Below are 16057 nucleotides of genomic sequence, written 5' to 3' on the forward strand. Positions count from 1 at the left end.
TTTCTGTAATTAGTACTTATCAGCTCTCTTTAAATTGCTACTGTATGCCTAAATAGGCATTATTCTAGAAAAGTAGCATTAAACCCTGTCAAGTTCAAAATAAATGTCCCAGCAGATAAAACCACAACTCTTTTGGGAGATGCATCCTCAATCCTATTAATTCAGATGCAAAGACTATAAGCAATATCATTACTACTGGTTGGTTTATAAAATATATTCTGATAAAATACATTTTCATATGAATCTACCATGTTTCAAAATTAGCACCACTTTAATAATTTTTCCAGTGAAGAACTTACTATTTTAAGTTATCTGTCAAGATTTTAAACATGAAAATCCTAAAATTGAGGATTTGGGTTTTGAAACACATCTGGCCACTGGATACTGCCCCGCCATTTAATATGAACATGATGGGGGAAATGATTAAGAAAAAATTAAATGTTGCGTCTGTTTGCTATTTCTTTTATCTATAAAAAGTAGGCCTCAAGAACCACCTCACTCAATGCTATTGTTCATTAATTATCAGCCACCCACCACATGAACAATAAGCACAGTGGACGTAACTCTTCTATTATTGTTCAACAACCCAGAAGCAAGGGAACTGCTCATGATAATGTACTGAAGTGCACCTTTCAAGGGAAGTACACAGAACTCCTGGTCGGTATTAATGAAGAAGGCATGTATTCAGGATGTCCACTATCTAGACCCTCCAAAAGAATAACTTTAAAAATAGTGGTCAATATTTTGAATTTGAATGTTAAATATGTTTCCATGTTTCTATGAAGTACATTACATTATCCCCTCTTGCTAATGCACTTTAGAGTGTTCTTAACTATAGAATATGCTGCCTTCTTGAACCCAAATTTATCTGTCATAATCCTTATTCCACTCTACATTGATCAAATAGTACTGTCTTTCCATAAAGCATTTGCTAATTTCTCTCATTAGTATTACAAATAATTGAAATCAGTATCTTGAAAAGTTAATTGCCTAAAATAAAATATAGGAGAAAAGGAACATAATACCTGTACTTCAAGCTTATTCTTTAATTTTCTGGCTTATTTAAAAAAAAAAAACCTAATACACATGAAACAAGAATGAAGTACAGGTTGGTCCCCAGTAGTTTATAGTTTGGCACTTGCATGGTTCAGTGAAATGAATCCCAGTTGAGTTGATGTTCTTTATTCCCTATTCTCAATATACAGAACAAACAGTTTAACCACTGAAATTTCAGTTTTTCCCAATTTTTCTGCATGTTCAAAATTTCTCGAGACACAGGATTTAAACTTGATTTCTATTTGTCTTGTAAAGTAAGAATCTGATTTAAACAAAAATGTAGCTTCTTTCACTGAAAGATTTATCTGATAACAATTCTTCATGTGAGACTAGAGTTATTCCTCTTCACTGATAATATATGCTCACCTACTTTGAATAACTGTCTCTAAATAGGTCTGTAACTATTCAGTTTTATACTAAAGTGAGCCATGAGTCATATTAGTGTTACCATCTAGGGACCTGAAATGCACACACACAGCTTTCTCCTTCACGTAGTAACTGGTGACTGTGATCATTAGTTTATCATGAAGTATCTACTTGAAATTGCTTTAGGATGAGGAAGTGTAATCTACATTTAGAAAATGTAAATTTCTGACAACGGGAGTATGTGAATGTAGTGAATATGAAAATAGAAGAAGCCAAGTTTTAAAAGACATTTGCTAATAATAAAGACTAAAGTATGATTCTTAGAGGGACACACATTTCAATTACAGAGTATAAGCAATGGTTTACCTGTCTTAAAAATAAAAGTCACAGTATAAACATCAAACTAAATTAATTCAGTCTATTAACGAAAAAAGAGGCTATTTTTGAGATACAGGAATTTCAGGAATTAAAGGTTGAAACTGCAAGTATCTAAAAGAAGATCATCATTTCAGGAAGTCATGAGGAAGGCTGATCCCTCTAAAAGACTGTGGCATCAAACTCTTGAATGGGAAATTATATAAACATACATGTCCCTCGTTGGTTATTATTCAAAAGTAACACTTCGTGATGTGTTCCTACTAAATTACTCTAAGATTATGCTTATTGGATTCTAGGTCATAAAAGATTCCTCACAGGGCTATTTTAAGGATACCGATACCTATCAGGGAATAATGTTATATGGACCTTAGCAAGAATTTTAGAACTATTGGGTTTACCTGAACATGTTAATGAATCAATTTAACAAGTATTCACTGAACACCTATGTTCTAGGTTCTATGAAAAGTAAGTATAACTAAAACCATGTAAGTCAAAACACACAGACTCTATTCTCAAAGTATTTAAAACCTAGAAGGAAGACATAGAACAAGTTCAATAACAAGAAAATGTATGACTAGCCGCAGAAACAAGCACCAGGGCAATAACTCAGAAATATGTACCACACGCACCCACTCGCCCAGCCATCCGACCAATATTCACAGGGCAATAACCGGTACTCGATACTTGGTATACAAACACAGCTAAGATCAACTCATTTAAATTTATATTAGAAACAATCTAACAAATTTCTATAAAGATGGGATTTAAATTAGACTTTAAATAACATCTGAGATTTAAATATATTCAAATTATAATCGGGACTGACATTTTAGAACAATCTAAATGAAGGCAAATCCCTGATGATATTGGCCAGGTCTCTTGCTTTAACATTCATTCTGTTATGCTCTGTACTGCCTCCCTACCACAAACCCCATCACGGTCCTCCTTTTCTGAATCTTTTCCCTATGCCTTCTGGTCCTCCTGATTTATGATGAACTCCTCCAGAACTTGAGTTTCTTGTCTGAACCCCAACATCTTACTTCAACCAAAACCCAATTCCTCCCTGAGGACACATCATCCTCCACAGACTTCTCGTCCTGGTTATCCCCTCACACCTGAAGTGCCGTGGGGTCAAAAAGCACCTACTAAGTACCTCTAGCCCTCCAACTTCAGTCCCATCACGCTTTCTGTAGGTCAGGAGTCCAGGGCTCACCTGGGTTCTCTGCATAGGGTCTCTCAAGACTGAAATCGAAGTTTCAGCAGGGCTGGCCTACGACCTGAAGGCTCTGGCCAATAATCTACTTCTAAGCATATTCGAGATGCTAGCTGAATGCAGTGCTTTGCAGTTGTGGGACTGAAGCCCCCCATCTTCTAGCCTAGCTAGTCACACTGCATACATTGTGCTAACTAAATGCTGTCTGTGTAAGGAAGGGTTGTGTACGTTTGTGAGAGACGGAATGAAGTCACATTATTAACAAATCAGAAGGAAAAAAAGCCTATTATTAAGAAATCTAGCAAGCTGAATGAGAAACATAACTGGACTGAGGAAAGGTAGAGAGGTATTCCAGGCAACTGCTACACACAGGAAAGCCAAAAACGCAGGTGAAGAAGGTAACCAGGGTTCTACACTAGGAAAGAATGCCATATGAACACAGTTGAGCATATGAGAAAAAGTCCAATTATAAGAGGGATACACCATGGCAGGAAGGGTAACTGAAACACTCTAGCTGTTGGGTATGGCTTAAGAGATCACTAAAGCAAGTAAATAATAAACCCTATGGCTATTTCAACATTATCAGTCAGGGTTCTATTTGAAAACACTGGAAGCTAACTCTCAGTGGAATAGTAAGTTCCTAAAGGAATCGGGATGACTAGAGAACAGGCTTATGGGTAAGCTTCTAAGAACAAAACCTAAAATCATCCTGCAGAACTGGCCTGGTGAGGGAATTTTGCTGCTGGCCCCAGTGGACATTTATGTGCCAAGGTCTTTTCTCTCCTGCAACTGTCGCGGTCTCGCACCAAGACTGTTTCTGCACCAGCAAAGCTACTGCAGAATAACTGCTGTCTCTGCGGATCAGATTCCCCCACCATCGGCCTCATGCAGACACAAGGTACACGCGGCACTTGCTTCTCCTCTGTTCAGTCTGCACTAAGGTTTCCTGGAAATGAGTAAGAGTGGCAGAGCCTTGGGGGCATGGCTCCTGCCCTAGCTACCAGTCAGACTGGAAAGTGAACTTCATACCTTGCCTTTAGGGAGGGGAGACTAGTAGTTGCGACTTTCTCAGACATTAGAAAGTGGTTGAAAAGATAGGGAAGAGTAAGAAAACATAATGTCCGAACAAAACATCATATATTTAGCACATAAAACTCATCTAAGATCCACCCATTTCTGTTCTTACCTAATGCCTTTCCCAATATAAATTAGTAGAATTGGAACATCAGAGATAGATAGGACATGTGGTTTAATTCCCTCATTTTACTAATGAGAAACCTGATGCCTAAAGGGATTAGATCATTTATCCAAGGTTATAACCACAACTAGTAGAAAGAACTCACGTTTCTTCAACCCTTTGTATATTTTCTATCATTCAGTGATCAAACTGGATCTTTATTTTAAAGTTCAACTTAAATCCTACCCTACAGGAAACTCAGGATTTAGTTCTCAAAAAATCATTGGGTGATACTGGTCATTTTTCTCTCAATGTACTGATTTGATCAGTTCCTGAAAAACCAGCTATAAAGCTAAATGTTACATTGTAGAATTCTATTTTTGTGTTACTAGCCATGAAAGTAAACTATAACTAAGCTCCAAATAGGTTTTAATCATAGTATATACATTTTTTGACTGGATTAAAACTGTTCCTTGTCTAAAGATTAATATTCTTGCAACAACGAGTAATTATTTAAAAGCTACAAGAATAAATGTTTCATTATGAAAGAGCTTCTCACTCATATATTACATTTTACAGATTTAAAGCTAAAATCACCCATGTAATCTATAATCACATGATTTCTCCATATGGTTAGTATCAAAACTTAAGCAAAGGGAATATTAACACTGTAGCATACACAGAATATATACATTCTAGTAGTATTTTATTATTATGATGAGACAACTGATAGACAGAATTATGAATCTTGACCTCACAACTGTGGTGTGCTGAATTACTTTTGGTAAAGAATCCAAAAACAAGCAATGAGATTTTGAGAAGACAGAACAGGAAAGAAGACAAGAGTGAAGAATAAAGAACAATTAAACATAGGCATTAAATTTGAAAAGTGTGGCAATGTAGAGAAAAAATTCTCCAAGAGCAGAAGATGGATAGTTTTATTCAGATTTAAATGTTATGTCTTAGAGAAGCTGTTTGTCTAGCACTTTCTTCTTTTTGTGAACACACCTTCGAAATGTATTGTACTGGTTGTCAGAAATACAGAATTGATGACCATAAGCTAATACATGTAATGTAGGTGTGTACAGAAATAATTAAGTTTGACCAGAGATAAAACCATATTATTTTCTATGCATTCATTTTCTTTGTGAAATGAATTTAATTAATACAGAATTGGGAACAGATAATTCCAAGTAAATAAACACAAAATACATACCTCATGATGATACAGTCATTATCTTCTAATTTAAATCAGGTATTTCTCTAAAAGAATGTATTTTCCACAGATTAACTAGTCATCACTCAGACCAAATCATGAAAAAGTTTAAAATCCTATTAAGAATTGCAGACTATTCAATTTTATGAAAAGTTATCTTTTTCCCTCTGAAATATTGTCTGGACTTTGTTTTCTCTCTCCTCTGATAAACTGATAACTGTATTTTTAAAAAGGACATTTCCCCAAAATGGGAATTCTGAAATTTAAAATTGTAACAAGTTATCAATTAAGGCTAAATACTATCCTACAAACCAACAGGGATACTATATTTATTATCACCTTTTGGTTTTAAAAATGTTGAAATCATCTAGCTAAAATAAAAAAATCTATTGTAAATGATGGTCCTGTAAGATCAAATGTCTGGTATAAATTCAGTGAGGCTCTGATCTGATCTGGGACTTAGGCTTAAACCTTTAAAAGCTTAAAGAGAACCCTAAAATAATATCCTTTTACTTAAAAATATACATCCATTCTAAAATCTCTGTATTTGTATCATAAAAATGCTTTGAATTCGATATAACAGAGGAATAAATACAATTCATAATTTACATTTATAGCATATCACAGATTTTTCTCATAATCTAAATAACTATGTGGCATAAGACATCTCCCCGGTTTAAAGAAGCAGTTCAGCTCGCTTGTGCTTTGCAATGTCTTGTGGGAATTTAGTTAAAAATATGGAGAGAGAGAGAGAGAGAGAGAGAGAGAGAGAGAGAGACTTATATGTGATCAGGACCTGGAGGAAAAAAGAGAAAAGGGAGAACGGCTAGCTCACAGACCAAACTTAACTATTCTCCCGGATATACTGCAAAATCTTTGTTTAAAAGGGTGCAGAGCATAACAAGGCCAGGTTTTCTTTTGAACCTTTAAAAAACAATTTCATAGGAGTTCTGGAAAGATAATCAGTCACGACCTGGGCAGCAGTACATTTTCTATAAAAGCAAATAATTTCTGCAGTATATTAAGTAAGATACGGAGCTAGGTCTTGCTGTATCACTTAGTTTTAACCTGGAAAGAAAACAATAAATTCTACAAGGAGTTCACTTGATGTAATAATCAATCATCTAATAAATATTTAACAAAGAAACAAATGTATAAGACACTGGACCTGACGCTGTGAAGGATAAAATACATAAGATGAGTCACATATAATCTTCAAGAGCAACTTTTATAGAATGAGAAAAAATTATACCTACCTATCCAGGACTTAGAAATTTTGTAAAGGTATGATTCTTAAGTTAAAAAAAGATTGAAAACGTTGTTGGGTTGATCATGGATTTTAAAAATCATGTATGTTACATACCACGACATAAACGTATTCAGGCTATTTGATTAGATACTCACAGAATGATTGTAAGAAGGTTCCAATATCACAGGTAATGACATTTTCCCTTGAAGATTCAATTTTGTTAAATAAAAAATCTTTTCCCCCACAATCTTTTCTTTTTTCATGCGATGTACACCATACAGTCTAAACCGAACTGCATAATTTCCAATCATCTCAGATTCAACATGATTAAATTTGAATGTTTCTGTGAAGACAGGGCATGGTCCTCTCTGGATGCTGGTTTTTGCTCTCTGTTTCTTTATAGGTAGAAGAACAAGGTGTACTTGCCATGAGTTGCCCCCTGTCCTGTTATATGTTGGGATATCTGTGACAGCTGTCACTGTTACCAGAAGCTTCTGTTCTTGTGAGTCATAGTCAAAAGTCACATCCAGTGTGCCATATTTAGCTTCTGGCTCAGGATCAAAAGGTTTAGGAAGCTGTGAGGATGATCCTTGAGCTGACATATCCTATGAAAAGCAAATTTAAATGTTTTCAGTTTTTAACTCTATTATTTAATCTAGCATGTAAATACATACCTGACATTTCTTTAGGAAGATGATGTGAAAACTGTCCTGATTTGCTGTCAGAAAGAAAGTAATAGCAATTAACAGTCAACTACAATCAAAGATACTCTACAGGGCCAGGGTAGTAACAGTAGTAGGCTAAACTCAAAAACTTGTTAAAACAAAGAATTTAGTATCTCCCATCACAATTTTGAGAAATTGGATATAAGTCTTTATGATGAGAATTGAAAATACATACTTCAATGTGTATCTCTCTTCCTTTTGTAGGAAAATACTACATTTTACATACATTATAAACAATGCAATTGATAGCTCAATAATAGGGTGGCAAGAGAGAGAACATAAATATGAGTATAATGCCATTAAAAATTTTGGTCCCATTTTCAAAGTTTGTTTTAAAATGCCCCCATCTGTAATAGGATGTAAACACACTTAGGCTTGGAAATCAATGGAAATGTGAAATATGATAGGATAAATCCAAAGGCCTCAAAAACAGTTGCAGCCAAACACTTATTTTCCATAACACACACACACACACACACACTTTAAATTTCTACACTTTAAATTTTAATCTGAATTTAAAACTATGTATTATTCCTAATCTTAATTACTGTTGAAAATCGCTGACTATACATTTCAAAAGTTCAAGAAAGACTGAAACTACACATTTTGATTATAAGATTGAAAGAAATTATACCCATTCTACCTGGAGTTGTCTCAAATTCCTGCCAGTCTAACTACCTCGAAAGTAACAGTAATGTCAGCTAGTTACCGACAGTACCAAACCCAGGTCTCTGACCTTTCAACTGTACCACTTTGCCCCTTTAAGTATTTTAATAAATGTCTTCTATTTTGAAATGTGGACCACTTTTATAATTTTCTAACTGTTTCTGAATTTGTCCTTAGTGCCTATGGCAGCAGTCACTACCACTAGTCTCAGTCTTCCCTTTTTGCATTTCTGAAAACTATCTGAGTTTTAGGCAGAAAAACACGGCCTGGCAAACTCGGCCTTGGTCAATGGGAGGCAAACAGAAGTCATGTCTGAACCATCCGGTCAGGTTTACCAAGACATTACTTGCCCTTCACTCTCTTTCTCAGTCTTCCCATAAGCAGATATGCAGGTAGGATGCGTGGCTCCGCCTGGACCACGTGCACTAGGACATTACTTTAGGGGATGGCAGGGTGACAAAAACCAACAACAATGACATCAAAACCCTGGGCACCTGAATGATGTGGTAGAGCAAAGCCACCTACTCACCCTGGACTGTCGTTAAATGAAAGACAATCTTTGCTCGTTTATAGCCACTGTATTGGTCTCTTGTTAAAGCAGCTTAACACGTACCTAACTATTTTATTATGTGCCCGGCCATACTTTAGGTGGGGGGTGGGTGCAGTAGACAACCAAAAATATTCAGGTTTTTTCACCTTATAAATCTTACATGTCTTCTTATGGTGACCTGCTTGATACCATGTATGAACAGAAAGATAACAAATGAAGAACAATACTTGGGGAGAGGCAACAAACTCTTAAAGAATTCAGGGTTTTTTTTTAATGGAATATGATGAAATCAGGGTAAACATATTCTTACTCTGTCAAAAAAACTGACAGCCTAGATCAAAATGTTTTAATGTATGCCACTTCACAATTGGCAATCAAAGATGATTAATTACGTGGCTTTGATTTTTTCAATGAAATACTTTCTAAAATAGTATCATAACAGCTAGGATTTTCAAGGAAGTAAAAAATTTCATAAGGTCTCAAAGAGGGTTAAAAGGGCGGGCCTTTACAGATAAAAGCTATTTGTGTTCTGTAACAGGCAACTAGAAAATGACTCCTCCTTTCAAGGTGTCTGATTAAAGTTTTGAACCATTGTTAGCCAGCAACAGGTTGTCAATAGAATTTGTGACTTCCTTGCCAGGGAACTTTCCGGAACCCTCACTCCTACCTCAGTTCAGTCACGTATGCGGAAGGGCTCTAACATAGCTATCTCCTGGATAAACCAAGAGGACAGTAAGAATTTTCTATTTGATAAATGATATCCATTAAAGGAACAGTAGTAAGCAAAATAAACTTGAAAAAAACACAAGATTGGGCTTTATAACGGGCTATAAAAGGACCTAGATATTGATATAATGTGCTTTTGCTGTATTGTTAGAATATATTCAATTCTGCTATAGAGATAAAAAAACAAGCAGCATACAAGAGACTCATCAGTGTTAAAAGAGAGCAAGCTGGCAGCTTCTAAAATATGGGCAAAACTCAAAGGCTGTATTAACTATAAATAATGAATAAGGAAGTAACTTGAGAGACAGGCAAAATTCAGAAGATACAGTAACTACAGACAGTAACTAAGTTAATAATTTGGATTATATGCCAAAGATAGACATAATAAATCAAATATATTATAGAACAAATGAGTACTACCTAGAGAAAGGGATGTAAAGCCCAAGCCATGATCATGTCACCTCTGAGCTAATAGCTGTGTTACCCATGTGTTCCTTAGATCGAAGTGCAAATAAAAAGGTTAACTGGCAAGTTTCACTGATGACCAGGAGGAGTATTCGTCCCTACATCTCTCCCAGAAAACACAGTTTTTGGTCCTTGGCATCCTTGTTGGGGCCCCTGGCTGGCTCAGCCAGGAGAGCATGTGACTCTTGATCCGGGGGTCATGTGTGCAAGCCCTGCACTGGGTGTACAGATTACCTAAAAAAATCTCAACTCTTGCCCTTGTTAGCACACCATATAAAGGGAAGAGCGATGGGGCAGAGTGACAGGACATTTGGGCATTACCTAAATCAAGGCTCACACAATGTGTTCCTGCCACCTGTACCTACTGGCGTCCTATCCTAAGTGTGTTAACCTAGCTCATCTTGTTCCTCTTACTTCTTACTTTGTATCTGAAATAGATTAACACACACACACACACACGTAATCTGAGCATCCGAATTTGGTCCACGAGTCCTCTGAAATAGCGTGCCTGGTGGTGTAACTGGGAGGGTACCCGGGCATCGAAGTAGTTTCCCACACAATGGTTTAGGTCAAAGGGGCAACAGAAGAGAGTCGGTAAGAGCACTGTGTGTGCAGTCAGGCCGACCTGGGTTTGGAGGACAGTGCCACCATCTGAGCGGTGCTCACACGCGGGCAAATGCTTCGCTCTTGGAGTCTGAATGTTTTCGTTTGTAAAATGGAAATAAGTTCCTGAAGATGAGGGTACTAACGTGCAATGTGCTGACTGGAAAGCTTATAGCAAAATCTCTGGCGTGACTGTTGCCAGCTATCGTTGTTGTTGTCAGTTCCACGCTGCAGGCTTCACCGCCAGCTTGTTGGCTACCTCTTGGGCGTGGAAGCCTACAGAACAGTGGTCTCAAATACGTTCAGGCACAGGGCACGGAGAAGGATTCTGTGTGGAAAATCATGGAATACTGATGTACTAAATTTAAAATACCAACATGGAATTTTCTGCTGAGTTAGATACTGTATTAGAATACTAGAAACAGTAGAAAAGTAGTAACAGATAACATGTTTTTAGAAAAACTTAAAATTAAGGGAATTCTGTTCCTAGCTCTACCTCTATTATTTAATTTTGGCAGTAGATGAAAATTCAGCCAATTAAGAACACTGACACACTACGGTATTATGAAATGTTGTCTGGGACAAAAGTCGTAAAAACCTGCAATCTAAAAGAAATAAATCCTAAAAGTACATACTACCTAATGGAAACCTTTAAATTACCTTTGCAGTTTTCATCATAAAAGGAAGATTAAAACAAATCCTTTTTAGAACATGGAGAGACTTCAAAAGTTCAACACACCTATTTTTGTTGTCATTTTCACATTTTTGCTTCAAAATAGGAGATAACTTAAAACACAACCAACAACGACTCCAAACGCACGATGCATTGCAGTCAAGTTTCATTAGCAAAGCTGAGCATCACCTATCCCTTCCCTGTGCCATATGAAAGTGCAAAAACATTATTTTTGGTAAAACCTATAAAACACGAATGAGCAACCTCCCCAAAGTAAACATATCCCAAATAAAAGAATTTTAAAAATAAAAAGCACATAAAGAGGAACCTCAAGATGAAAGAAACAGGTAAGTAATTCCAGAATGTTCTGTATAAAATGTGAAAATAAAAAAAGAACTCTCTTGAGGTTGAAACCAGGTGAAGATAACATGTTTCAGTATCTTGTGAATTGCTCTCATTTTTACCTACCCATCCTCCTTTTGGGGAAAAGGGAGGGTGGTGGGTGGAGAATGGTTGGGACGGTCCTGCTAAGTCTGCCAGGTAAAGAGGAGATCAAGGATAACACTGGTACCATAAGCCACAAAGGATGGGATAGTGATAAAACCTTCTTACCAAGAGGAGAAGCACAGGGTTATCACCCTCCAATAGCATCCACGTAAAAAGCTCTAGGTGCTGTTTTACTTACTTCCGGGCTCAGGACTGCAGTGCTGTCACTTGGCACATCTTCTTCATATCCTTTATTAGGAAAACTTTCTATTTCATGACCTGTGCTTCCTTCACTTGGGCACTTGTTATATGAGCATCTTGGACTGTTGCTGCAGTGGGAAAATTCACATTTACTGTCCCCAATTTCTGAGGGCGTACATGAGAGATGGGGAGAACCACTGTCATCCTGATACGGTGGTGGCTGCAACTCATCCAGTGGGGGTGTTCTTCTCATTCTCTGAATGCAGTTTCCTGACAATGATTAAGAATCTGGTCACTGTTTCCAATTAGCCTCAACATGCAGAACAGTCCACAATTACCGTAAAGAACTTTAAAGAAACTGGATTTAAAAATGGGTGGCAACGCAACTAGTAGATTCACTCATGAGTTTCCTTCTTCCCTAATGGAGAGACGCAGAAATAAAACAGCCCGGTTTCCCACTCCTCTCCTCCCGCACAGTAAGATTAGGAAAAATAAGTCACATATGCGGAGAGGTGCTGTTATATACCATAAAGATGGGAGAGCAATACACATTAATGAGATAGTTTAGTTCGTTCGTTCTTTCTTTCACACCTCTCCGGAAGCACACGCATATTCTGCCTACTCCCCTGTGGTGTCTGGCCTCCGCAGCCACACTAGGTACAAACACGGGAGGTACCACAAACATAAAAACCTCATTTATTTTCTTCAGCTACTGAGATGGACTGAGCAGCATTCGGCTCAGCGGTCTCAGAAACTGTTCCTCCACACCCACCCGAGATCCAGAATCCTAACACGAGGGGCACTGTGAGTCCAGGCCTAATCCCCATCGAGGAGCAGAAGCCGATCGCTGCCCTTCAGCTGGTCTCCACGACCAGGCGGCCACTCCCTGCCCCACTGCACCCTGCGCCCCTCCTCCTTCAAAAGTATAGGGCTCCACCTTGTCCACAGCAGGCATTTCTACCTCCAGCAATGAATCTGAAACCACATTTTCTTTCAGTCTTAAATTATCCTTTTAATTTTTACCTCAATGATCTGTCTCGGTAGCTCAGAATAAATAGGTCTGTGAATAGGATAGAGGTGGGGGGGAGGGGGGAAGTAAAAAAATAGAGTTGAGTATACAATTTAAGAGTAGCTAAGTCTGTAGATAAATCCTGAATGCAGTATCAAGTATTAAATTTAAACACTGCTCATTTTTTCTTTTAATGGACTGTGAATCTCCGTTCTTAAAAGGGACCCTGAAAAAAGGTATTTTGTATTATAATTCTTATAATGGGGTTCAGTTCAAATGCTCAGTAGGTCTTCTGTTCTTCCTAAGACAGTAAAACTTTACATAAGAAACACAAAGCTCATTTAAAAATTATCACAATGCCTGGTTCAAATGAAAAATATTAATTTGCATGAACTTAGCACAAATTTACATATTTGCTCAGAAGCCCTAATTTTAGAAAAAGAAAACTAAATGTCTTACCTAGTGAGCCTAACATACCAACTTTAGTTTGTAAAACATAAGCAAAAAATTAAAAAATTACTGAATTAACATATTTGACTCTAAATTTGAGAAGGGAAGATAGATTAAATTGATACATTGCACTCAATAGCAAATAAATACCCCAGATTTCAGAGAGGGGCTTGCAGGACACCTTGGTTTTCCTGATAAAAGCAGGCAGACTCAACCGGGATGCACTTTTTGTCCCTTCTCTTTCCTCCTGCCTGGAGCTGCTGCAGCCATCTTGTAACCATGAAGTAACAAGCATGACAATGAAAGCTAAGGATAAGGAAGCTGAAAAAATAGAGAGCATCTGGGTAACCGAAACATCACTAAGTAGCTATCTCCAAACTTCTTGAAGCCTGAGACAAATCCCTCTAGGTTAAAAAACATAACAACAACAAAACATTGACAGTTGGATTTTCTGTTTCCAAATATATTCTTTATTGATACTTTTACAGTTATTTAACCAATATCCTCCCCTCGTTAAAAATGTATATTTAAATAAGCCATTAATTATAAATTAAACAGCATTACCTAATATTTGCTGTAACATGAAGTCAATTAAAAATTTCCCAATGCAGTGGTTTTAGGAGTCAGCATACCATCTTTTCCTTTACGTCTATTTTTTTTTTTTTAAAGAGAGGTGATCTTTCCCAGATCTCAGACCTGACTGCTCAGCATATTATCTCACAGTTCACATGGGAGAGAACTAGGTACATATCTATTCCTCAAACCATCCCTGATTTGGGGGGGGTGGGATTACCACAATTGACTTAGATTAGTCAGAAGCCATCAAAGTGAAGCTGGGGATAGAGTCAGCTTCAATTTCCATATCTACATGGAAGGGAGTAGACTCCACTCACCAAGAAAAAAAGAAAGAGAACCTGAATGAATAAAATTAGATATGAAGACAGAGACATTACAACTGATACTACAGATATAAGAGATCATATGAGATTACTATGAACAATTATATGACAACAAATTGGACAACCTAAAAGAAACAGATACATTCCTAGAAACATACTAGCTACCAAGACTGAATCACAAAGAAATAGAAAATCTGAACAGACCAATAACTAGTAAGGAGATTAAACCAGTAATGAACAGCCTCCCAACAAACAGATGTCCAGGACCAGATGGGTTCACTGGTGAAGTTTACCAAAACTTAAAGAAGAATTAATACTAACTCTTCACAAACTTTTACAAAAAAACAGAAGCAGGGGGAACACTTCCCAACTCATTTTACCAGGTCAGCATTACCCTGATACCAAATCCACGCAAGGACACTACAAGAGAACTACAGGCCAATATCCCTAATAAATATAGATGCAAAAATTCTTTTTTTAAATAATTTATTATATTATGTTAGCCACCATACAGTACATCCCTAGTTTTTGAGTTAAAGTTCCATGATTCATCACTTACGTACAACACCCAGTGCACCATGCAATACGTGCCCTCCTTAATACCCATCACCAGCCTATCCCATTCCCCCGTCCCCTCCCCTCTGAAGCCCTCAGTTTGTTTCCCAAAGTCCATAGTCTCTCATGCTTCATTTCCCCTTCTGTTTACCCCCTTCTTCTTCCCTTTCTTCTCCTACCGATCTTCCTACTTCTTATGTTCCATAAATGAGTGAAACCATATTATAATTGTCTTTCTCTGCTTGACTTATTTCGCTTAGCATTATCTCCTCTAGTCCCGTCCAAGATGCAAAAATTCTTAACAAAATATCAACAAACCAAATTCAACAACACATGAAAAGCATCATACAACATGATCAATTGGGATCTATTCCAGGGATTCAAGGGTGGTTCAACAATTGTAAATCAAGTGGTGTAATATAATACATTAACAAAATAAAGGATAAAAATCATATGATCATCACAGTAGATATAGAAAAAGCATTTGACAAAATTCAACATCCATTCATGACAAAAACTCTCCAGAAACTGGATAGAGAGGGAATGTTAGTCAACATAATGAAGGCCATATACAATAAACCCCTAGCTAACCGTATATTCAACAGTAAAAAGCTGAAAGCTTCTCTAAGATAAGGAACAAGACAAGGATGCTGACTCTTACCACATGGAAATCCTAGCCAGAGCAATTAAGCAAGAAAAGAAAGAAAAGGCATTCAAGATGGAAAAGAAGTAAAACTGTCTCTACTTCCAGATGACATGATATTATATATAAAAAACCCTAAAGACCCCACCAAAAAACTGTTAGGACTAATGAATGAATTCAGTAAAGTTGTGGGATACAAATCAATATAAAAAATCAGTTGCATATCTATATACTAACAACAAACTATCAGGAAGGAAATTTTTTAAAATTTCATTTACAATTGCATCAAAAAGAACAGAATACCTAGGAATAAATTTCATCAAGGAGACAAAAGATCTACCTGCACAGCTAACTAAGAACCACAAGATACTGAGAAAGACACAAAATAAATGGAAAGACATTTTATGCACATGGATTGGCAGAAGTAATATTGTTAACATGTCCATACCACTCAAAGCAATCTACAGAATCAAAGTGAACTCTATCAAAATTCCACTGGCATTTTTTCACAGAAATAGAAAAAAAAAAGTTCTAAACCTTGTATGGAACCACAGAAGACTCCAAAAGCCAAAGCAATCTTGAAAAAGAAAAAGCTGGAAATACCACGGTTCCTGATTTCAAACTATATCACAAGTCTATAGTAGTCAAAACAGTATGGCATTGGCATAAAAACAGATACACAGATCAACAGAACAGAGAGCCCAGAAATAAATGCATATATTGCCATTTAATTCATTATTGCCCAGCCAAG

The 16057-nt window shown here is 36.9% G+C and overlaps 1 protein-coding gene across 5 annotated transcripts in view; it reads right to left on the reverse strand.

The window, feature by feature from the left end:
• Nucleotides 1-16057, reverse strand: part of SYT14 (synaptotagmin 14) — a 195129-nt gene that overhangs the window by 50561 nt on the left and 128511 nt on the right. For all 5 annotated transcript variants that reach the window (XM_034666910.1, XM_034666909.1, XM_034666911.1 and 2 more), the window contains 2 exons: nucleotides 11749-12020; nucleotides 6811-7260 (listed from right to left, as the gene is read on the reverse strand). In XM_034666910.1, coding sequence (XP_034522801.1) covers nucleotides 6811-7260; nucleotides 11749-12020 — 722 coding nt within the window. The remainder of the gene's footprint in view (nucleotides 1-6810; nucleotides 7261-11748; nucleotides 12021-16057) is intronic.

This window comes from Ailuropoda melanoleuca, chromosome 8 (genome assembly GCF_002007445.2).
Source record: "Ailuropoda melanoleuca isolate Jingjing chromosome 8, ASM200744v2, whole genome shotgun sequence".
Taxonomy (NCBI): Eukaryota; Metazoa; Chordata; class Mammalia; order Carnivora; family Ursidae; genus Ailuropoda; species Ailuropoda melanoleuca.